We start from the raw sequence: 22,122 nt of genomic DNA, 5'->3' as shown, positions 1-22,122 counted from the left end.
GTAACATATAGGTCAAATGTATTTTTGATCATCTTTTGCAGTTTGGCTGGACCCATGTAACATTATTGATTGTTGTGACTCAGTCACATCTCGTTATTCACAACCTGTTTGAAGGAATGATCTGGTGAGTGATGTCAGTGAGGGAGATTTTCCCTTTTATTTTGTGGGTTTTCTCATGTCCAGTAGGCTGAGAACTCAAGCTTACCTTCTAAGCCAAGGAGTTCTTACCTTGAGCTACATCAAAATCCCCTGCAGGGCTAGTTACATACAACATACATCACTGGGCCTCCCTCCTGAGTTTCTACTTCAATAGATTCAGTAATGAGAATTTCTAGTATATTCCCGGGTGATGCTGCTGCTGCTGCCAGTACCTATACTTTGAGAACCTATATTCTAGACTAACAAATACATGGATAATTAAAGAATCAAAGACAATGCAACTGTATGGCAACAGGTTGGAAAAACTAAAGGAAACTTTCATGATCTGGGAAAATGTAAACTCCCAAAAGTCATGAAGAAGAAAACTTGAAAAGATCAAGAACTATAGAAGAACTTTGAAAATCGCCTAAGAATCCACACATGGGAAAAAGCAACCGATGATGATAGCAGAGTTTTATCTACCCCTTCATATGAAAGCTAATAAGCTGAGGGAGGTAGAAAGAAGAATGTTACACTGATTTCTTTAATGATTACAGGTAACCATTATAAATAAACTATTAGCAAATAGAATCTGGCAATGTGTCAAAAGAACCATATAGTAGTCATTACTTAGTAGATTTTTTTCCAGAAGTACAATGGTTTCAGCAAGAAATCTGTCAGGATTTACAGAAATCAGGAGGTTGACTGAGGAAGCTGGATGATCTTGGAGAGAAGATGAAGGCATATCCTAATTTATATGAGGTACTCAAGTGTGATTAAGACTCCAGATTGTGCCTCTGTTTTCAGATCTCAGAATGAGGTTATAGTAATACCTACCTCCTGAGGAATAAATTAGTAACTATAGTAAAGTGCTTAGAACAGAGACATAAATGTTGGCCTTGGGCACTATAACGTTTAAAACAATGATAATAATGGCCTAAGGAGGCACACAATCTTTCCCTTTCTTTCAGAGTTTTTGTTAGATAATTCTAAGGAATGGCCCATGATAAGTCCTTATCTTTAGGGCCAAACATACCACTTGGTTGTATGTGAATCATAGTAAAATTTCTGGTTATTGGTTTTCACTCAACCTATAGGATTTAATTATAGATGTAGAAAATATGAAGAGCAGAGAATATGTGCTAGAAGCCTCGACAAAGTAGAACTTTGACATTGTATGGGTTTGGGACGATACAGATGCTCTCTTAACAAACAGAAAATGTTGCCTCTAATTGATGAGTCAAGAAATCAGAGATTTATGTATATCATGTTAAATAAGGCAATTTAAATAGAGGACATTTTTAAAAAGTGATAATGGAGAGTGAGGAGAGCAGAACGATGGTACAGGTGTGAAGCTGTACGGCTCCTTTTTCGTGGTGGCGATCAGCAGGCCAGGGGTGATGGGTCAAGAAGATAGCTAGCTGTGTGGGGTGTGGGATGTGGTTCTGCGCTCAGCATAGCCCTAGGGAAATGTAGTGCTCGCTAGAGTTAGTCATAAACCATTTACAAAAAAAGTAGGTAAGTTATGAAATAAACATGAAATACACTGCATAGAATTATGTAGGTAACCACTAGAAGGAGAGAAGTCAGGAATGAGTACAAGTAATTATTTTGGGGGAATAGAGATAGGGATGAGGGAAACCGGGTAAACGTTTTCTTCTTTACAGTTCAAATTTGTATTACCACGTTTACACTGTGCATATATTACTTTTGTAAAAGAAAAAGCAAATGGCACTTTATAGAACACCATCATTTATTCAGGAGTTATTCAGAAAACATGTGAACGTCTGCTTTGTCCCTGGTACTAGGTATAGTTTGTCTGTTTTTTATTTCTTTCTAGCTTCTTTCATGGATAAGTACTTACAGGTTTCGTTGGTATTGGAATTGATGAACGGCATTGTTTTGTAGACATCTGAGGTATTGCCATCTTGGGAAAGTTGATTTTTACTTTGGTTTGTTCCCTAGGTTCATTGTCCCTATCTCTTGTGTGATCTGTAATGACATTATGGCCTATATGTTTGGCTTCTTCTTCGGTCGGACCCCTCTCATTAAGGTAAGTGGGTCATCCTAACATGAAGTACTGCCATGAGGGAAGGGTGGTGCTTTCAGTACAAGCAGAGCAGCTTGGGAACAAAAGAAATCTAGCCTATGTATGTGTGTGTATCTTCAGTCATCCCAAAGAAAGTCTAGCTGGCAAGGACTTAGTTTTGAGAGAAAAGCCAAAGGAAGACATTTGACAACTATTCATAGAGAGGAAAAGAGCTAATAGAATGTTTATAGACAAAATAGGCAAATTTTGGGGGCTTTGGTCTGAATATGAGTGTTGTCATTAAATTAGTATACCCTTTCCTAATTATCTGACTTGAATGACTAATTGGGACAGAAAGGAAACTGAGGGGTATGAGGCTGGGAGTGGAGTAAGGAGATCCAGTATAGGGTTATTTTAGAAGGGGAGGTGGTTAACAGAATGAGGTGGGGCTTTTTGTTTTCTTTTGTTTTTTGTTTTTTTTTATAGTAGAAAGATTTTAAACAAGTAATCATTGTTTCCAAAGCCAGTTGTCAAAATGCCCTTTGTTAAGAATTTGTTCTTTGTCCCTAGCTGTCCCCGAAGAAGACCTGGGAAGGCTTCATTGGAGGATTCTTTGCTACTGTGGTGTTTGGCCTGCTGGTAAGTGGTGGTTCCCTGCTGCTTGGGGGAATGGACAGAGACCTCACACCTACCATCAAAGCTTGCCGAGGGCTAGAGAGCTGGTTTCCTGAGGCCAAGGACTCTGTCCCACTGAGTGATTACCTCACCCCGTGAGGGGCATGAGCATGGCCTGCTCTGTCACTGGCTCAGCAGAGTCAGCTGTCCTTCATCTGCCAGTTTTCAAACAGGGTCTTGGTAGTTGAGGAGCAGGGGGCCAGATGCACCTGTACTCCTCTCATGCCAAGGCGTGGTGACACTCAGCAGGTAATGTCCTTATCTACACATTTGGTATTTCAAGGTTGAGTGATTGGTAGCTGAGAGTAGGAGGTGAGGTGAGTTATGTCACTCCAGCCCAGGTTCTCTCCCATGTGTGCCCTGTGGGAGGAGGATGATCTTCCCACCCTTTCTGGAGCATTCCCTGCTTCTGACCATCAGGCCAGCTTCTCTTTTCAGAAGTGCCAGCCGTCCTCCAGTACTGGTTCCTTTACTTCCTTGCTCTTCTATATTCTTCCTCTAGGCTGGCTGTCTCTCACTATACCACTCCCTGACAACATGCCTCCAGTTCAAATTAAATTAAGAGATCTTGAGAAAAAGGGACCATTGCTCCCCTAAATGGGGAGAAGCTTCTTGTAGTCCTTTGCCCAAATTCCTTCAGGTCTTTCCTGGATTTCGATCTGGGTGTTTGGGCAACTATGTGTAAAGCCTCAGTGGGCCATGAACCTCTTTTTCAATTCTTTTCCAAACTCAGGCAAAATACTTGTGGGGAAGCATGAACCTCTGATTTAGTGCACAGCTCACAGTTAGCAGGGTCCTAGGCGCTGTGAGAGATGCAGTGAAACCCCATGCGAGCTGCTCAGGCAGGATGGCTGGGACTTGTATCTTCTGCCCAACTCTGCTCTTTATCTTCAGCTGTCCTATGTGATGTCCGGGTACAGATGCTTTGTCTGCCCTGTGGAATACAACAATGACACCAACAGCTTTACTGTGGACTGCGAGCCCTCCGACCTCTTTCGTCTGCAGGAGTACAACATTCCTGAGGTGATCCAGTCAGTCATTGGCTTGGTATGTGCCACTCACGTTGGGCAAACTATCCCTGGTTAGCTAGTGACTGCAGAGAGCGAACCCTCTCTCCACCATGGCAACTCCCTCAAGAAAAAACCTTGCTTCCTCCCTCCACAGTGCTGCAGATCCCAGCGTGGAGGAGACTTGTTCAAGTCAGATAAGGGTGAGAACAGAAGGAAACACTTCAGCTCACTTCAATTCATTTAGACCAGTGGTTCTCAAACTGTGGTCTGGGGAGTCCCTGAGATCCTTTTAGGGAATCTCTGAGGTCACAGTTATTTTCATAATGATATAATAACATTATTTGCCTTTTTTAACCTTGTTGACATTTGCTGTGAAAGGTGAAAAGCAGTTGTGGGTAAACTTGCTGATACTCTAGCATGAGTGAAGGCAGTGGCACCTAACTGAACTAAGACATTGGATTCTTCATGCCACACACTTGCTGTAAGAATAAGGTAGTTCCTCTTAAGAGTGTCTTTGGTGAAACCATAAAATGATTCATTTTATTAAATCCTGACCCTTGAATACATACCTATCTAGTACTCTTACACACACAAATAGAAAGTATTCATTTCCTTTACCTAAAGAAAAGCAGACATGTACCTGTTTGAATTATGAGCTGAGCTAGCTGCTTTTTTATAGGGACATAATTTTTACTTGAACTGACTAGTTTTTCAACTTTGCATATTTGACAAACATTTTCTTTGAAAACGGATGAAGTCAGCCTGTCACTTCAAGGAAAACACCTGACAGTGATTGTTACCAATGATAGAATTTGGCTTCCTAGTGAAAATTAGTATTTTGGAAAGCATATACCTGTCACTGGAGCTTGACAGCTTCCTAATACTTCAAAGCTTTGTGGATGTGAGCTGCAATGATTTTTGTGTGTGGGATTTTTATAATGATTTTAACATAATGATTATTTTGACATGTGTTTTGACATTGTTTATAGCAAAATGTGTCTACATTTGGAAGATTTATATAACTTAGTGAACTGTCATTTTCTAAATGGCCAATGCATGGTGTTTAAACTGTCAGGTGGGGTAAAAGATTCATTCAAAGTGTAAGACAGACCCATGGATTTCAATGTTAAGAGTATTATAAGTTCATTCATTGGATTTCAAATTCCACACTGCACCAAATTTTTAAGAAACTACCACTTGTCCAGTTCTGGTGTAGTGTCAGAGAAGAATACCTATAATTATCTGAAAAGACAATGCTAAAATACTCTTCCTTCTTTCAGCTACTGTGTAAGGCTGGATTTTTTCCACATGCTTCAACTAAAACATCATATTGCAACAGACTGAATGCATAAATGTTCTCTATTAAGCCAGGCATTAGAGATTTATAAACAAACAAAATCTAGTTTTCTTACTAATTTTGTTTTTGGGGGAGAAAATATAGTTCATTTCATAAAGAGTTATTTATGTTAACAAGGCATCTTGACTGATTTCATTTATTCTTCTCAGACAACAGTCTGGATGTACCCCTTCCAGATTCACAGCATTGCCCTGTCCACTTTTGCCTCGCTCATCGGCCCCTTTGGAGGTTTCTTCGCAAGTGGATTCAAACGAGCCTTTAAAATCAAAGTAGGAAAACTCTCTTCTCTGTTGTTCTTGTTGTCTCTCAGCCTGATATCCTCCTTTCCCTCCCCATCAACCACCACCTCCTTCAAAATACCAAGCTGTAAACTGACTAATATGTGTGCTCTTCTTCACTTATGGGTGGAATTTAGGCTGGTTAATTAAAAGTACATTGTTTCTGGGGCTCCTGAGTGGCTCAGTTGGTTAAGTGTCCAACTGTTTATTTCAGCTCATGTCATGACTCTCAGGGTCGTGAGATTGAGCCCCATGGGTGGAGCCTGCTTAAGATTCTTTCTCTCTGTCCCTCTGCACATCTGCCCCCACCCCCACCCCCTGCCCACTGCCTTATGTTCTCTAAAAAAAAACAACAACAACAACAACAAAACAAGAGTAACATTGTTTCCAAGAAAATTCAGTATAGTTGACCCTTGAACATGCAGGGGTTAGAAGCACTGCTCCCTTCCACCATCCCCATTCTCCCACACAGTAGAAAATTCACATATAACTGTTTACTGGAAGAATTACTGATAAACAGTTGATTAACACATATTTTGTATGTTATATGTATTATAGACTGTATTCTTACAATAAAGTAAGCTAGAGAAAAGAAAATGTGATTAAGAAAATTAGAAAGAGGGACACGTGGGTGGCTCAGTGAGTGAGCATCTACCTTCAGCCCAGGTCATGATCCCAGGGTCCTGGGATCGAGTCCTGCATCAGACTTCCTGCATGGAGCCTGCTTCTCCCTCTGCCTGTGTCTCTGCCTCTCTCTGTCTCTCATGAATAAATAAATAAAATCTTTAAAAAAAATTGTGAGAGAAAACACATTTACATTACTGTATTTACTGAAAAAAATTCAAGTATAAGTAGACCCATGTAGTTCAAACCCCTGTTGTTCAAGGGTCAACTGTAGTTGGATTTTCAGTTTATTTGTTAATATATGTTGTATCTTTCTTCAGAAGAAACCTTTTACCATAAGATTGTGTTCTATAATACACTCAGCATTTGAATCAACACTTCTGGTTTTTTTTTTTTTTTTAAGATTTTATTTATTTATTCATGAGAGACACAGAGAGAGAGGCAGAGACACAGGCAGAGGGAGAAGCAGGCTCCATGCAAGGGGCCCGACTTGGGACTCGATCCCGGGACTCCAGGATCACTCCCTGGGCCAAAGGCAGGCGTTAAACCGCTGAGCCACCCAGGGATCCCCCTGAACCAACACTTCTTACTTTCTATTGCCCTTAGCTACTCAGGACATTAGTGGGGCATTGACAAGGGACCATAGGCCAGGGTTTGGTGTTGGCCTAGCCCAGGCTCACCAGTCCTTCCTCTGCCTCAAACAGGACTTCGCCAACACCATTCCTGGCCATGGAGGCATCATGGATCGCTTTGACTGCCAGTACCTGATGGCCACCTTTGTCAACGTGTACATTGCCAGTTTTATCAGGTACTGTGCCATTCCATCTGAACCATGTTGGTGGAATTTTGAATGTGGTGAAATTCTAGAATTTGAGCTACAAATCAGTTGGAGTGAAAAGCGTCCCAAACACGAATGCAGTTTTTAGTTGTACTCTGTCTGGATTCTCTAAGGGCCCCCCATCCTGCCCTCCATGAGTAGAGAATCCAGAGAGAACAGCAACCATTTGGGTGATCAGGCTGATGGGCTCCTGTTTCCTCACATTCTCTTCCAGGGGCCCCAACCCAAGCAAGCTGATTCAGCAGTTCCTGACCTTGCGTCCAGATCAACAGCTTCACATCTTCAACACACTCAGATCTCACCTGGCTGACAAGGGGATGCTGACAGTTGCCACGGAGGATGAATAGGGGCCCTGGGGCTGAGACAGCAGGAGCAAACGGAGCAAGGGGCCAGGTTCCAAGGCAAGCCCCACTGATGTGATTCAGACAATGACGAGGCTTCAACTCACTGTTTTTCTTTTTTTTTTTTTTTGGGGGGGGGGGGTTAGAGTGTTTTTTATTTGTGGGTTTTAAAAACAATCTGTATATACTGTCTTTGTGCTTATGATTTGGGTCGTGGATAAACTACAGCTTTGAGTTGGAAAGAAGTCACGGGGGTAAGACCATTTGGGTTTTTTAAAAAAAGTTTTAACCTGAAAGACAGTGTTGTCCAACCAGGGTGCATCTGCTTGTGCTTCTTGCTCCCAAGCTAGAGCCTCTGTTTCTGGGCTCGATCAGAAAGTGGATGTTCATCTGTGTCTGATCAGTTCAGGGGGTCCCCTGGCCTGTCGTCTTTGTAGCTGCTCCCAGCTGGGAAGAGGTGCATAGCTTGGATGTCTTTGCTACTGGAGAGCTTTCACCTGGGCTTCTCAAGAATTCCTGCCCTGGAATGATGGGACAATTGCCTTCTGTACGCCGGAGGGACAAAAGTTTGTTAATTAGATAAGCATTCTACCCACAAAGTCCTGCGGAGTGTGAGCTCTGCTTTGATATGGGTTCACCTTACTTCATCATAGACCGAAAGGCGGCTTCAATAGTTTTTTCTTCAGGAAGCACGAGAAATTATTTATAATAGTCTGAAAAAATACACTGTAATATTTCAAGTGTATGCAGTAGAATGTACTGTAACCGAGCCCTTTTCCACAGGTTATAGACTCAAGTGGCTCCTCTTGGGTAGTCCAGCTATGTCTTTTCAGGGACGCTACTGTTCACGTTTGTGCTGTAGACTTGTTGCTGCTGAATCCTTTCTGGGGGCTTTCCTGTTAGGCAGGGAGCAGGGGGCTTCTTGTTCACTCACCCTTTGCCTGACCGACCACCCTAATAGCTGCTGTGTTGTATATATACTACCCTTACGGCAAGTGTGTATCTGTGTGTTTTAAAAAATCACTTCTTTCTTACAGTGATTTCAATTGTACCATGACTTCTTCACTGAAACCACAAAATCCTGCTTACAACTCTGGAAAACCTAACCTGATTAGAGGTGTGACTATTCTGAAGATTACATGCACATTTATATATATATATATAATATTATATATATATAATGTGACCAGTTTAGATGTAGTTTGTATTTTATTGAGGGACCTTTTTTTCTTTTAAACTGTGATTTTTTTTTTTCCCCCTGCCTGATTATAGGAGTGAGGTTGACTTTGGGGCAACAAGTTCTTTGTCAGGACAAGAAGGGAGGTTAGGAGAGAGAACTTGGTGCCCAGGTGTTCGGTTATTCTGTGCCATGGTGGTTCTCATTGCCAAATGAGGGTGCAGTGACTTGCTTCAGCACCTTGGTCTGCTATTGGTTCATTCTGTTTCTGTTTAAATCAGCCTTCCCTGGATGTTCACAGTCAGCTTAGGTCACTGATATGTCTGGCGCAGGGCAGCCGGCCCCTCTCAACATTGCAGCTCATGATCACTGCGTGGCTTTCTCCACGTTTGCAGCACTGAAGCCACTTTCCCCCCTCTGAGCTTGTACTTCCATTTCAGTACATGGCTTTTCTGGTTCAGGGCCGAGGCCCCTTAAAAACAAAATGGGTTTTTACATGGGGTTTCCGTTCTGGCTGTGTGATCCTGATGTGACCATCTGGCAGGACACAGCACTTTCTTGGTCCTCATCTTGAGTGCTCCCCTAATTCCAGTGTTCTGTGATTCTGGCTGAGCAAGTTCATGTCACCAGAGGCTAATTGTGGGTATCGAGTTGTGGCCTGGGCACCCAAACAGCAAGAGATTTCAGGCCATTACTAAATGCCTGACCTTGAGATGAGTCAGTAGCTCACTGATAAATCTTTTTTTTTTTTTTTTTTTTTTTTTTCACTGATAAATCTTAAACAGTGAAGGTCATTAGTAACAAATCTAGTTTTCACATTGAAGAATGAACTTGGTTTCTGAAACCAGAGACACAAGGGGTTGGTTGTTTCTGTTGCCTTAGTGTGGGCATATGGTGGGGGCCTTGGTGGCTGGAGCCCAGCAGCCCTTGCAGAAGACTGTCTTTGGGATCAGGGTGCCTGGCACCTTCCTCTGTGGAAGTGGTCACCGAGGGGGCCTCTGGGGTCCTAGGAAACTGAAGCTGGATTCTCACTAGAGCTCTCAGCAAGAAGCCCAGAAGGTCAGCTTGGGTTTTATCTTCTGTTTTCCCCACCTGCTTTCTGGTCAGAGAAGAGGAATTTCCTAGAGCCTAGTAGCCAGGAAAGCAAAGCCACCTTGTGTCTCTGAATATGCACAGTGTTTTTCCTTCTCCCATTTGTTAGGATATTTCACCGTATGGTCAAGATGTAGGAGACTATTTTAACATACTCCTGGACTGATCTTCATGAATGGCATAACTTGCTTCAGATCCATTTTTTTGTGTGTGTGAGAAATAAAATGTGACCGAAACTGTGTGCTCTCCCTTGTTGTGACTTCAGTTTCTCCCTCCCATGTGTGGTTTTCCATTCCCCACTTGTTTCTGCATCATTATTATCTTGCAGTCCTAATTTAGAAACCTTTGTTTTTTGCTCAGAATCTAGTGATTTCTGGAGGCACCTCAGGTCGGAGTCCTGAGCACCTTACTAGTGAGGTCACTGAGGGTCAGAGCAGCAAGAGTGCTTCTCCAGGGTCACCGGGCAGAGGCAAGCCTCATTCCACCTTGCACTGCCCCGCTCACCAGGATAGGGATGATCCCTGGCCCCACTTGCTTTTGTGAGATGGTGTTAAGTGTGCCTGGAATTCTGCAGCATTGGTTCTTCAAGCCGAGGAGGCCCAGCACCAGGTTGGCACTTACAGAGGGAGCTGATGAGCAAGGGTGTCCTGGAAACCTGGAGGTGGGGAGGGGTTCTGCAGAGGGCTGGGCCTGAGCATCCTCCCTGGTGAGCCCAACTCGTGACTGCTCATGGGATGCCTGAGTCTTTTCCCCTTCACCACCCTCAGCATTGAGAAAGTGTACATGTATGTTTTGCTTCTGAGAGTGAAATCCCTAAGGCAACCTGGATCTTATTTGTGCTTATTATTTTTTGCCTGTTTCATATTCTGAGCATATTAGTAGCTACAGTATAATTATATTTTAAGTTATTTACTCTTAGTGTTTTTTTATATTTTGTATCTCTAATTCTATAATGTATGTCTGAAATTAGTGTCTCACTTTTAGAAGGGGTGGAATGTAACATTTAATCTTATACAGGTGGACTTTGGAGCCATTTTCATAGTATTTGTTTTTTCCCACTGGGCCGCTTCTCCTGTAACTTATATTTTTGGAATCTTCCTGCATAACACATTTTAAAGATTAAACAGACCCTGAATTGAATCTAAGCTAGTTGCTGAGTTGGCTGGAAGATGATCCTAATGGTTTCCTGAGTTCAGATCTTCAAACTGTCCACGAGTCCCCAGCAGGCTCAGCGGCACCCCCATGTCGATGGAGGTGGTCGGGAGGATGTAAATGACTCAGGGCAAAGAGTGTTACTGCTCAGAAAACTCAACAATGGCCTTTCTCTATTAGGAACCTGCCCTAGGTCAATTTCTAAGTAAGTAGATTTCCATTACTCTATGCAATGTGATCCGTCATTCTGGAACCTCTTCCTGTGTCCATAATATTTTAGGCACCGTCACTGGCTTCCAGAGTAACTCCATCTGGGCCTACCTTCCTTTCCCATTGTGATGATGTGCTGAGTATCAGGTGGAGTAGTGAGGGGGTGGTTTTACTTTTCCCAGGGTTCCCGTTCTTCCAGAGTCAGGGAGGGGAGGAACGGCTAGGAGGAGGATGTCCAGGTGGCTGTTTAGACATCACAAGACAGTGAACCATGGGCATATTCACTGTGCTTGTGTGCAGCAGGGACTCTGAAGAAGCAGCTATAACAAATCCTCAGCTTCTTCCCTAGAGGGGCTGATTCTTGGCCAGAGTCTCATTGTTCTGTCCTTGTCTTGGTCAAAAGGAACTTCTCTTTCCCTTGATCACTCTCCACACAGTTGTCCATTTTCCAGTTTTTGAAAGACATTTGACACTCCCATTGTCTGATTTGGTTTCCCTTGTTGGGTAAGGGCCTGATGGCCTGATCTGCAGAGGGTGCTGCTCTTGGCCCATATGATCAAGAGTGAACAGTCTCTTCTAGGCCCACCTCATCTTGGTCCTGGACTCTGCTCATCCACATCTCTGCAGCAGGCAGGCATTCTCAGTGAGGAATGGAGTCCCAGCTGCTGACTGCTTGTACCACTGTCCAGTGTTCCTGTCTTTCTGTTCCTCCTGGCTCTGCCCTGTCACCGCCTTTCAGGTTGACTAGTAGGGACCTTACTACCTGGGCTCTCAGGTGGCTAGAAGTTATTCTTACCTGGGGCTGTCTCTTAATGGAGTAAGACTTTCACCTGTTTGTAGGTGGACTGTGTTTTCAAGAGCGAAGAGCTCACAGCTATGAGGGCAATTTGGGAGATATACTTTGGATGTTGGGGTTTGTAGAATATTTGAGTAATTTATGAGACTAGAGGGCAGAATATGTGGCATCTTAAGATTTTATGGGTAGTGGGTTTCAAATCTCTTGGCCTTTTGAAGACCCTGTCCCATCTCCTTCCCCTCTCCACCAAATGCCTATCTGCTGAGGCTCCTTTTTATTGAGCAAATAAGATACCAGCAGTGTGTTATTATTATTAATAATAATAGTTGCAATAATAGTCATAGCGCTTAATATGTGCCAGGTATAATGCTAAGGGTTTATATACATTATCCCTTTTAATCCAGAAAACAGCCTTTGATTAGATATTATTGTCCTCATTTTATAAATAAGGAAACCAAGGCACCATGACAGGCTGATCTCACTGGTTAAGAAGATAGACTTCGGGCTCGAATAGCCCTAGGTTTAGGCAGGTTACTAAATCTGATGGGGTCTGACAGTCACCTCCCACAAGGGGTTATTCTGAGGATTTTATGAGCTAATGCATGTAAGCATTTAGCACGGTGCCTGGCACTTAGTAAGCACTCAATAAATGGTAGTTCTTGTCAAATTCAGTAAGTAATTTGAACCGAAGTTAGTGTAATGCCAGAGACTGGGTTCTTAGTCACTACACTGTTACTTGCCCTGCACACAGCCTGGGTGTTCACAGTCTAGAAGATTTTGAGAGAGGCAGGCCAACTTTAACACCCACCTACAGTGTGTGGGTGCATCAGACTTCATTTAGAAGGCTAGCCTGACAAAGGGAAAGAAGACATGATGATGGGCAGCAATTCTTCACTCTTAGTTAGAGTGGTTTCCGTGAGGTCTTGCCCACTTTCTGTTGCCCATGGCCTGGGCTCTCCTTGGAGAAGGTTCTTACCTCTTGCCTGATGCTGCCTCCACTCCATGAGAGGTGAGGTCTTGTGACTCACTCTGGACCCCATTTTCCTTTGTACACAGCTCAGTGGCCTGAGCAGTATCCTGTATGGGTGGGCCTCTTAAGGGCCAAGGAGAATGGGGAAAAGAGAAACCTATGTGGCGGATTATAGTACTGATGGAAATCTTAGAAGTTCTGCCCATACCCTCACAACATAAGTCAGGGGCCTTGTGTTTCGTGCTTTCTTAAAAGTATTAATGGGCAAGGGGTGCCTAGATGGCTCAGTTGCTTAGGTGTCTGCCTTCAGCTCAGGCCATGGTCCCAAGGGTCTTGGGATTGAGCCCCGTGTCAGGCTCCCTGCTCGGCGGGGAGCCTGCTTCTTCCTCTTCCTTTGCTGTTCCTCCTGCTTGTGCTCTCTATCTCAAATCAAATCTCTTAAAAAAAAAAAAAGGTATTAATGGGCTAGAAGCAGATGACCTCTTGAGAGGCTAGATGGCATGGAGTATTTGTTTCTGGTGGAGTCTCGTTTAGCTAGAATCAAGGTTAGTTTAAAGGATCAGATAGGTGTGTGATGAATGAACGGAAAACAAGCACTGGGATTGCGTGAACAATATTTCACTTAGTTTTCCAAATGGAGATGGGGACTTGAGGGAGGGCATGTGTTTGAGGTGGAGGGTTCTTTGCTTTGAAGGAATCTTGCTGACAGAATCCATGAGAGTCTCAAGCCAATGGAATAATCATAACTACCAATTGACCGTGGACTGTTTCCTGGGTGTTGTTGGGGAATGAAGACTAGACTCAAAGCCCCGTTGTATTTAAAGAATGGTCTCTTCCCTTCAGTTAAATAATGAAGTAATGACTATGAATGGAATCAGGAGAAGGTTGTAGAAGTGTTCAGTAAGCATCTGCTCTGACAGGCTGATCTTAGTTTGCCCTCACGCCCTCCTGGACTCATATTTGCCAGGCCTGGCACTTCTTCCCTGATTATTGCATCTGATGGACACAGGTTGCCGTCTGTCTGTGAAGAAATGGGCTCTCAACTGGGGACAGGGGCCCTCTGGACATCGGGGCGACAATGCCCTGTGTTGGTCTCCTGGGCACAGGGCAGGGCCTACCTAGCTCCTTGCAGCCTCCCTAGGGCTTTACCTAAGTAACACTCACAGGGTGTAAGTGGACTTAGCCACCTGGTGATTCTGTCCCAAGTGAAATTGTGTCCCTGATACTGTTTTTGTCCTTGGCTCCCGGAACACATCTGCTTCTCCCCTTCATTCAGTTTATGGACTGGGCTTGCTGCCTTTGTGCCTAGAAATGCCAGAATAGGAAGGGAATTCTAGTTGGCAGAATGAATATCCATATTCTTCTAAGAATGTCCTTCGTGTGCTGCTTTGTTTTCATTCACAGAGTGTCGTGTCACTCCTTAGGTCATCCTGGCTGGGTATCTGGGGAACTGGTTAGAAAGGGGAAGAGATGAGTGGACATCATGGCCAATAAAAGCAAAGGACTTGGAGCTGCAAGAACAAGTCAGGACAGAATGCAGAGATTTGTTGCCCTCCACCCAGAAGACGGGTGAGAAGCCACAGGAGGCAAAGGAGAGGCCAGGCAGGAGTCCTGTGGCTGAGGGCAGACTAACGGGGGGCCAGCCCTGTGTTTTGTGGGTGCAGGGACCAGAAACAGAGCTCAGAAGCCTATCCAGGAAGATTCAAAGCTCACGGAATATGGACTATCCTCTGGAGCTGATGCTGATAGCAAATTTTTATTGATGCTTCATACTTTCCTAAAGGGAAGGGGAAAACCAAAGTGGGTGAGGTAGGGGGCCCCTCTGTGGAAGCCCCAGGAGCTCTGGGGTGTTGGGGGAGCTGGGCACAGCTGTGGAGCTGCTCCTCAATTCTGTCTTGCTCTGAGGATCGATTTAACCCGAAAGCTCCCCCAGACAGAAACGCCTCCCTGCCCCATTGGGGAGTGCCAGGCAGTCACCTGTGGCCCATCCCAGCTGTGTCTGTGCCACCCAGAGGTTAGCCTGTGTGTACCCTGCCTCCTCAAGGTCAGTGTCTCTGCTCCTCCCCTCGTGCGGTGTGATTCAGTCACGTCAGACGGGTAAACTGGTACTGACACTTGCTTTTCCTGCGCTCACACACTGGTAGCCTTGGAGCAGCTCTTGGGGGTGTATGGAGCCCACCTGACAGTCCTTAGGGCCTCCCCAGATAGGTGTGCTGCGGCTGTGCCCTTTACCTGACCTGGGGGTTTGCGGAATCCATGTGTATTAGCCACAGCTGACCTTTCTCTGTGTTCTGATCTGTGTTGGAACAGTACATGTAGATTCTTTTTCAGTGCAGTTCCAGAACATCATGTATTGTACATTGGGAAATATTTACCTTATTTATATACCTGAATGTTCCTGTTACACAAATAAACATCTATTAAGTTCCGTATTGTTTGTGGTTTCTGATGGGGGAGGAGTGCCTTGTGAAGGGTATGGGTGCGTGGGACTTGGCTCGAAATGGGGCGGGGGGGATGCGGTGTGGAACCAGCATCCTTTCCCAGAATGCTGCCACCCCTGCCAGCTTCTAAAGACATTCTGCCCTTGGCCTTTGCAACCTGCTCTCTTGGCTTTGGTCCGGCTTCCCTAACTCTTCCTCCTCAGCCACTTTTCTGAGTATCCTTTTCCACCTGTCTGTCCCTGAGATTGTGGCACTCTGCCTGAGGCTTTCTCCACCCCCCACAACTGAACTCTGTCCTGGGTGTATTGACCCACTCCCAGGGCTCTGATTACCACACTCACCTCCACGATTCCCAAGTCCACACCCCTAACCCACATGGGCTGCGAGGCCTCTTCATGTGGAGTTTGCATGACCAAACCCAGACCCTGGCCCTTTACCCACACGTGCCCTAGCCCAGTGTTTTGTTCCACAGCCAGTACTTAGGAGCGATCTCATCAGTAAACACAGCCTGCCCATTCTTTTTGTTTTTTTCTTAAAGATTTCATTTATTTATTCATGAGAGAGAGAGAGAGAGAGAGAGAGAGAAGCAGAGACATAGGCAGAGAGAGAAGCAGGCTCCCTGAAGGGAGCCTGATGCGGGACTTGATCCCAGCATCCCGGGATCCTGACCTGAGCCAAAGGCAGACGCTAAACCACCCAGGTGCCCTGACAGCCTGACCATTCTACGTTCATCCTGCCCACCGGAGAAACGGTGGGGCCCCAGTCCTCTGTCCATGTGCTGAAGGCTCTTGTCCTGGCTTGTGAGGTCCATCTGCTGGCTCTGAGGAGGCCCCAGTCAATGGCATCAGGGCCCATCTCCTGTGGGCACCTCTGCAATTGACTGCATCTGGTGACCTTCCACCTCAGAGCCTCTATGCTTAGGTCTTGATGATCTCCATGCATTCGGCAAACGTTCCTGGAGGGCCTGCTCTGTGCTTGACCCATCTGGTTGCTGGGAATGCAGCAACAAAGTCCCTGTTCTCATGGAATTCATTTTAAGAGAGGGTGGCAGACACGTGAAAAAGGTAGTATGTTAGTTGGAGAAAATGTAGCCAGGGGAGGAGAATGCCAATGGGGAGAGATTATTTTAAATAGGGTAATTGGGGAAGGCCTTGCTACCAAGGTGAAGTTTAGGCCACTGGATGCATTGAAGGGTAGGGGGAGGGTGTTGGGGCAGGTGTGCAGCAAAATGCAAAATGTCCTCAAGGAGCTACAGTGATGGAGCAGGGTGAGTGGAGAGGGGCAGTGGTAGGAAATGAGGTCCCAGAGATAGGATGTTATTATGCAGGGTGAAGCCATTGGCTTTTACTTTGTGCGAGATGAGAGCTGTTGGAGAGTTTGGAACCAAGGAGTGACTTGATCTGATGTTTGTTTTCAAACTCACTTGGCTGCTGTGTTAAGAACAGATTTCAGAGGGGTGGAAGCAGGAGGACCAGAGCGAGGGACACAACAATCGAGACAGCAGAAGACAGTGACTCAGCATGAGAGGTGGTATAGTGAGAAACAGAATCATCAGAATTTGCTGAATGATTTTATATAGCATGGGAGAGGAGTGAAAGATGGCTATGATGCTGTTGGCCTGGGCAACTGGAAGAGTGGTGGCACCATTTTGGGGGGCCGAAGAAGGCTGCAGGAGAACAGGTTTGGGGTAGGAGGTGGGGCAGAGAGGGAAGATCAGGAGTTTGGTTTTGGATACAGTAGGTCTGATGTGCCTTGAAATATCCATGTGGGGATGTCCAATCCAGGGGATGTGGATATTATTCTGTACCAGGAGCCAGGAGACTAGGTGAGACAATTGATGGGAAGGAGTTCAGATCCAAAGCCAAGCCCTCTGTTCATTGTTCTGGACTTAGGGATCTACTTCTTTTCACCTGGGGCCCTTCCCCTCATGCCTTCTATGAGATGGTCTCATGCCTCAGACAATCCAGCATTTGAGCCAAGACAAAGACCTGTATGGAGTTTGTCTTCGGATGGCCCCCTCCCACCTGATAACAGAAGTGGCTGCTAACTTCCTCCTGGGGAAGAGGGCCAGAATTTTAGAGGCCCTTTCCTCAAGAAGGAGGGGTGCCATTACTTTTTTGGCCTCTTGGGGGAAAGTGGCAGAGGGAAACAAAGCAAGAATGACTTCTGTATTCTGATGTTCAGAGGACAGGCAGTTGGGATAGAAAGCCCAGAGAATGGACTGATGGCCTGACCGTGACATAATCACAAGCCATTACCTCCCCATAAAAGCCATTGCTAGTTCCAAAATCAAAGCCCAGGTTGCTGTCAAATGGAATAAAACCATGTTGCCATTCCCTTAATTCCTGCCTCTTCTCAATTTTAACAAGAAAGCCCAGCACATTTTCAGGGTCAAATGTACGTGCGTTGGAGACTAGGTTCAGGGTTAAGTCTGATTTCTATTTGAGGGTGTTTGAAGTTGTTATTCCTACAGTGAAGATGGGCCCTCCAATCTTATTCATGTGGTCCTGATTTCTCTGAGATTCCAAGAGTCTTAGAGGTAGTGCTTGCTTTTTTTTTTTTCTTTTTTCTTTTCTTTTCTTTTCTTTTCTTTTTTTTCTTTTCTTCATGAGAGAGAGAGAGAGGGGCAGAGACACAGGCAGAGGGAGAAGCAGGCCCCATGCAGGGAGCCTGACGTGGGACTCGATCCCGAGTCTCCAGGATCAGGACCTGAGGCGAAGGCGGTGCTGAGCCACCTGGGCTGCCCAAGGTAGTGCTTTCTAAGCCAGTGATTCTCAAGCTTGGCTGCACATTAGAATCACCTGAGGAAATTGAAAAAAAATCTCCATGCCCAGGCAGCACCACAAGCCAATTACCTCAGAATCTCTGGGGCTGGGACCCTGGCATGGGTGTTTGAAAGAAATTCTCTGGCTGATTCCAATGTGTAGCCAAGATTGAGAACCGGTGGTTGAAACTCCCTCCAGTGAGTTGATTCCCTCCCAGACATCCCCTCGCCCTCTTGGGGGAGTGTCTCCAGTCGCTAGTCCCAGGGTCCCTGAGGTGAGCTTTCTGGATTAATCCCTGGAATGGTGTTGCCCACCATGGCTACAGTGTGGAATGACATGCCTCCACCTAGTGCTCATTCCTTTTCCCTGTATCTCAGAGACTGAGTCTTCATCTATTTCGCTTCACAAATGCCTGTAATATTTGCCGGGTACTCCCAGGTGGCTCCTGCCCTTGCCACCCAGGCTGCTCTTCTGTAGCTGTCCCATCTTATGCCCTTCTTTCTCCTATGAGAAATGCCTTCTGCTCCTTCACTGTGCTGACCAGTGCCAGTGTCTGGGCACAGACAGGCCTATGGTTTTTGAGGGTCTCTACTTGTTGCCTGTAGTTGTAAATAGGTATGTGCATTGGTGGGGCGGCACATGGGGTGCTATGAGAACTGAAGTCCCCTAGCCACTACTGCCTCAGAGGCAGCTTCTTCCTCTACTCATCTCAAGGGTCCCTGTACTCTGTACCTACGGTGATTGTGATCATCGTCATCAAGAGGAGCCGAGGATGGAGCCCTGTGGATCATAAATTTGTCTCCTACAGACTTCATCAGTTGCCAGATACCATCTCAGGAGAGATGTAGTTGGTGGCTTATTGAAGGTACAATTACTTAACTTTTTATTTGAAATAATTTCAGATGTACAAAAAAATAAGAATAGTGTAAAGAATTCCGCCCCCCCAGACTTCACCCAGATTCTTCAAATATTAGCATTTTGCCAATTATTCCCTTTCTCTCTCCACGCACACTTTTTCAAATTGTTTGAAATTACAGACATTATGCTCCTTTACTGTTCTGTAACCTTATTCAAATTTCAGCAATTATCCCAATAATGTTCTTCATAGCAAAATAATACATATAGTTTTGACTGATGCAATTTGTCATTGTCACTGGTTCTGACAGTAGCTTTGAGAATGAGAAATACCATCCCTGCCCTTCTCAGGTCCCGCCACCGCTGCCATCACTTCCTGGTCAGATGCAATCACTCCAGAGGCATGGGCATCACGCGGGGCAGTGCTGCCGTAAGCCCAGCAGAGGGCAGCAGTGGGTCATAAGCGAGGCACAGGGCTTTGGTGTGAGATCCCTCTGGGTGGAATCCTGGTCCAATGGTCCGCAGCTTTGTGACTTGAAGGAAACTCAACCATTCAGCTTCCTCCTCTACAAAATGGAGATAATTGAGCAAACCTGCAAAGCACTTGTCTGGCACCTAGCACCTACTACTCATCCATCAGAAATTGATTTGTGACTTACCCCTTGATCTGAGAAGTGAATTTCTGGGGGAAGCAGAGGAAAGGCACCCATGCTCCAGTGAAGGGAGGAGCACGGTGGGACACTGAAGCTGATGCACAGACGAGGAAGGAGGCTCTTGGGGTGCCTGGGTGGCTCAACTGGTTAAGCATCTGCCTTTGTTTGGCTCAGGTTGTGGTCCCGGAATCCTGGGATAGAGCCCCACATGGGGCACCCTGCTCAGCTGGAAGCCTGTTTCTCCCTCTCCCTCTGCCTGCTGTTCCCCCTGCTTGTTCTCTCTCTCTCTTTCTCTGTCAAATAAATACACTCTTTAAAAAATAAAAGGAAGGAGGCTCTTGGGAAGGAAGGCAGGGGGAACTAAAATTATAACGGAGCATCCCAAAGTCAGTTAGATCTGAATTCTCACTGGGGTGCCAACTGAGCATGTCAGGGCATTGTGCAGAGTCCCACCCGGTGCTGCGACCACCCCTCCCCCTCCATGGAGTCCTTCACAGATCCACAAAGGAGGAATGGCTGGTCTTCCTTTTCATTGTGGCCAGGAGAGTGAGCAACTTTTTCTCCTAACTCCATCATTTCCTGATGTGACCTGGTGGCTTTGGGCAAATCCTTTAACCTTTCTTTGCTCATTTCCTCATCTGTGAAATGGGGGTGATGAGAGCCCCCACCCCATGGTATTGTTGGGAGGGTGACATGAGTTAGGAGTTGGAAAGAGTCCTGACTGAAACATCATCAATTATGTTTTATATGTTAATTATGTTTAAATACTTGGGAAGTATCAGCATGATACTTACACTCAATGGATCACCACTGAAAGATGCTAGTCAATGAAATCTATTTCTGGAACTTGTAAACAAAGGGGCAGAATCCAGCATTGATCCTGCCTTTTCTAAATAAACTGTATACCAATGCAATCAAATACCTGCTGCATGAAGATGAATCAACTAGCACCCTAGGTAGTAATTTTGAAATTGGTAAATAAAGTGAAAGGATGAAGAACAAGGAAACAGGGCAGCCCTGGTGGCGCAGCGGTTTGGCGCCGCTTGCAGCCCAGGGTGTGATCCTGGAGTCCCGGGATCAAGTCCCAAGTTGGGCTCCCCTGCATGGAGCCTGCTTCTCCCTCTGCCTGTGTCTCTGCCTCTCTTTCTCTCTCTGTGTATGTCTCTATGAATAAATAAAATCTTAAAAAAAAAGAGCAAGGAAACAGACCTGTATACTCAGGATCACTTGATTTATGACCAAGGTTAGTGCGGTGGGGAAAGGATGGTCTTTCCCATAATTGTGGACCCGGTTCCATTGTTTCCTGGTAAAAGTCTCACTATTTAGCATAGGACAGAGGTGGTCATGGGGAGCAGGAGAGATCCAAGGGAGTGGGCACATAACTGGGTAAAGGGTGTGAAGGATGTTTCAGAGGAGAAACCCTTGAGATGGTTCCACTTTCCCTCCCCCACCTTTGCAAATCAGAACTTCTTATGGTGAAGTCTCTTGGTCTCCTCTGAGAGTTGAGAGCATGGACCAGGGCTGGCTGTTTTGGTGCATTTGTTTCTGTTATCTTTGTTTTAACAGCCTCTCTCTTTCTGGCATTGGTGGGCGTTGGCATAATTAGGTTTGCAGAAATAGCCATACTTCTTATTCTCCCCACTGAGTGTGATTGATTTGCCTGTCATTTGCATGTGTTCAATTCCACTGTGAAAATTATTCCCCGTCTACACTGGAGCCTGAAGGACTAGAAGGTCTGAAGGAAGAATCAACTTAGCTAGTCCTTTAAGCAGCTGCTGTAGGTTGGGCTTCTCCAGAGCAGACCCTGAGAGCGGGGAGGTCATCGGGGGGCATGTTCAGGACAAACCCACGGTGGTGGGGGAGGCAGACAGAGAAGCACGTATCTATGAGAAGGTCCTGCCAGGGGGGCAGCTGGGACTCAATCCTCCTGGAGGAATCCATGAGACTACAAGAAGCACAGTCTTCAGGGTTGGCACTGCTAAGAGGTGAGGAGGTTCCTCCAACCTGTTTTGTCACCAGTTGAGGAGAGCTTCTGGGGGAATCGAATCCTCCAGCATACTGTACCCACTGTGCAGTGGGCTAAGAACATCACTGCAGCCAGAGGCAGCTCTCGAGCAATGAGTTGAAAGCTCTTGTGTAGGAAGCCATTGCATGCTGGGAATGGTGAGGGCCAAGGGGGTAAGGGTGGGCCCTGGTGTCCTGGGCTACAACAGCTTTCAGGGAAGATTAGGGCTGCTGGACCTCAGGCCATGACTGGCAGGGCAGACAGTCTTTCCCGGCATGACACAAAAGATACCATCGTTGCCTGTGGCAGTTTCATGGTTTGAGATCCTCACAACAGATTATAAACAGTAGCAAGATAATTTCCATGACAGTTCCATCTCAAAACAGTCCACTAATTTTTTTGTGTTTCATTCAACTTCTTTGTTCTTTGAAATAGCCACCTTGTGTGTAGCCCAGGCAACTCTTGCAGCAGGTATGGGTTGGGTGTGGCAGATCTTTCCCAGGAATTCATGAATGCAATATCTAGAATAATTAGCTGGCTTTAATTCACTGATACCTGACTCATGTGGGCTCGGTCCGCTGGATACTATAGAGTAGACTGCATGCTTCACAAGGATGCTGGGTGATGCGGGTCAAAAGGCAGAACAGCTACATTCACCTAATCTCCAACATCCAGCAAGGAGTTGCATCCAGTCTGGATACACCTGGACACAAATC

The 22,122-nt window shown here is 45.6% G+C and overlaps 1 protein-coding gene across 2 annotated transcripts in view; it reads left to right on the top strand.

Moving 5' to 3' along the window:
- The window catches only part of CDS2 (CDP-diacylglycerol synthase 2), a 62,013-nt gene extending 46,898 nt beyond the window's left edge, over positions 1-15,115 (top strand). For both annotated transcript variants that reach the window (XM_072800149.1, XM_072800148.1), the window contains exons 7-13: positions 42-124; positions 2,104-2,191; positions 2,738-2,806; positions 3,737-3,889; positions 5,359-5,478; positions 6,816-6,919; positions 7,164-15,115. In XM_072800149.1, coding sequence (XP_072656250.1) covers positions 42-124; positions 2,104-2,191; positions 2,738-2,806; positions 3,737-3,889; positions 5,359-5,478; positions 6,816-6,919; positions 7,164-7,296 — 750 coding nt within the window. In that variant the 3' untranslated portion in view covers positions 7,297-15,115. The remainder of the gene's footprint in view (positions 1-41; positions 125-2,103; positions 2,192-2,737; positions 2,807-3,736; positions 3,890-5,358; positions 5,479-6,815; positions 6,920-7,163) is intronic.
- Positions 15,116-22,122: the final 7,007 nt, after the last annotated feature.

This window comes from Canis lupus, chromosome 26, assembly GCF_048164855.1.
Source record: "Canis lupus baileyi chromosome 26, mCanLup2.hap1, whole genome shotgun sequence".
Taxonomy (NCBI): domain Eukaryota; kingdom Metazoa; phylum Chordata; class Mammalia; order Carnivora; family Canidae; genus Canis; species Canis lupus.
This window is presented reverse-complemented; position numbering and strand designations above follow the sequence as displayed.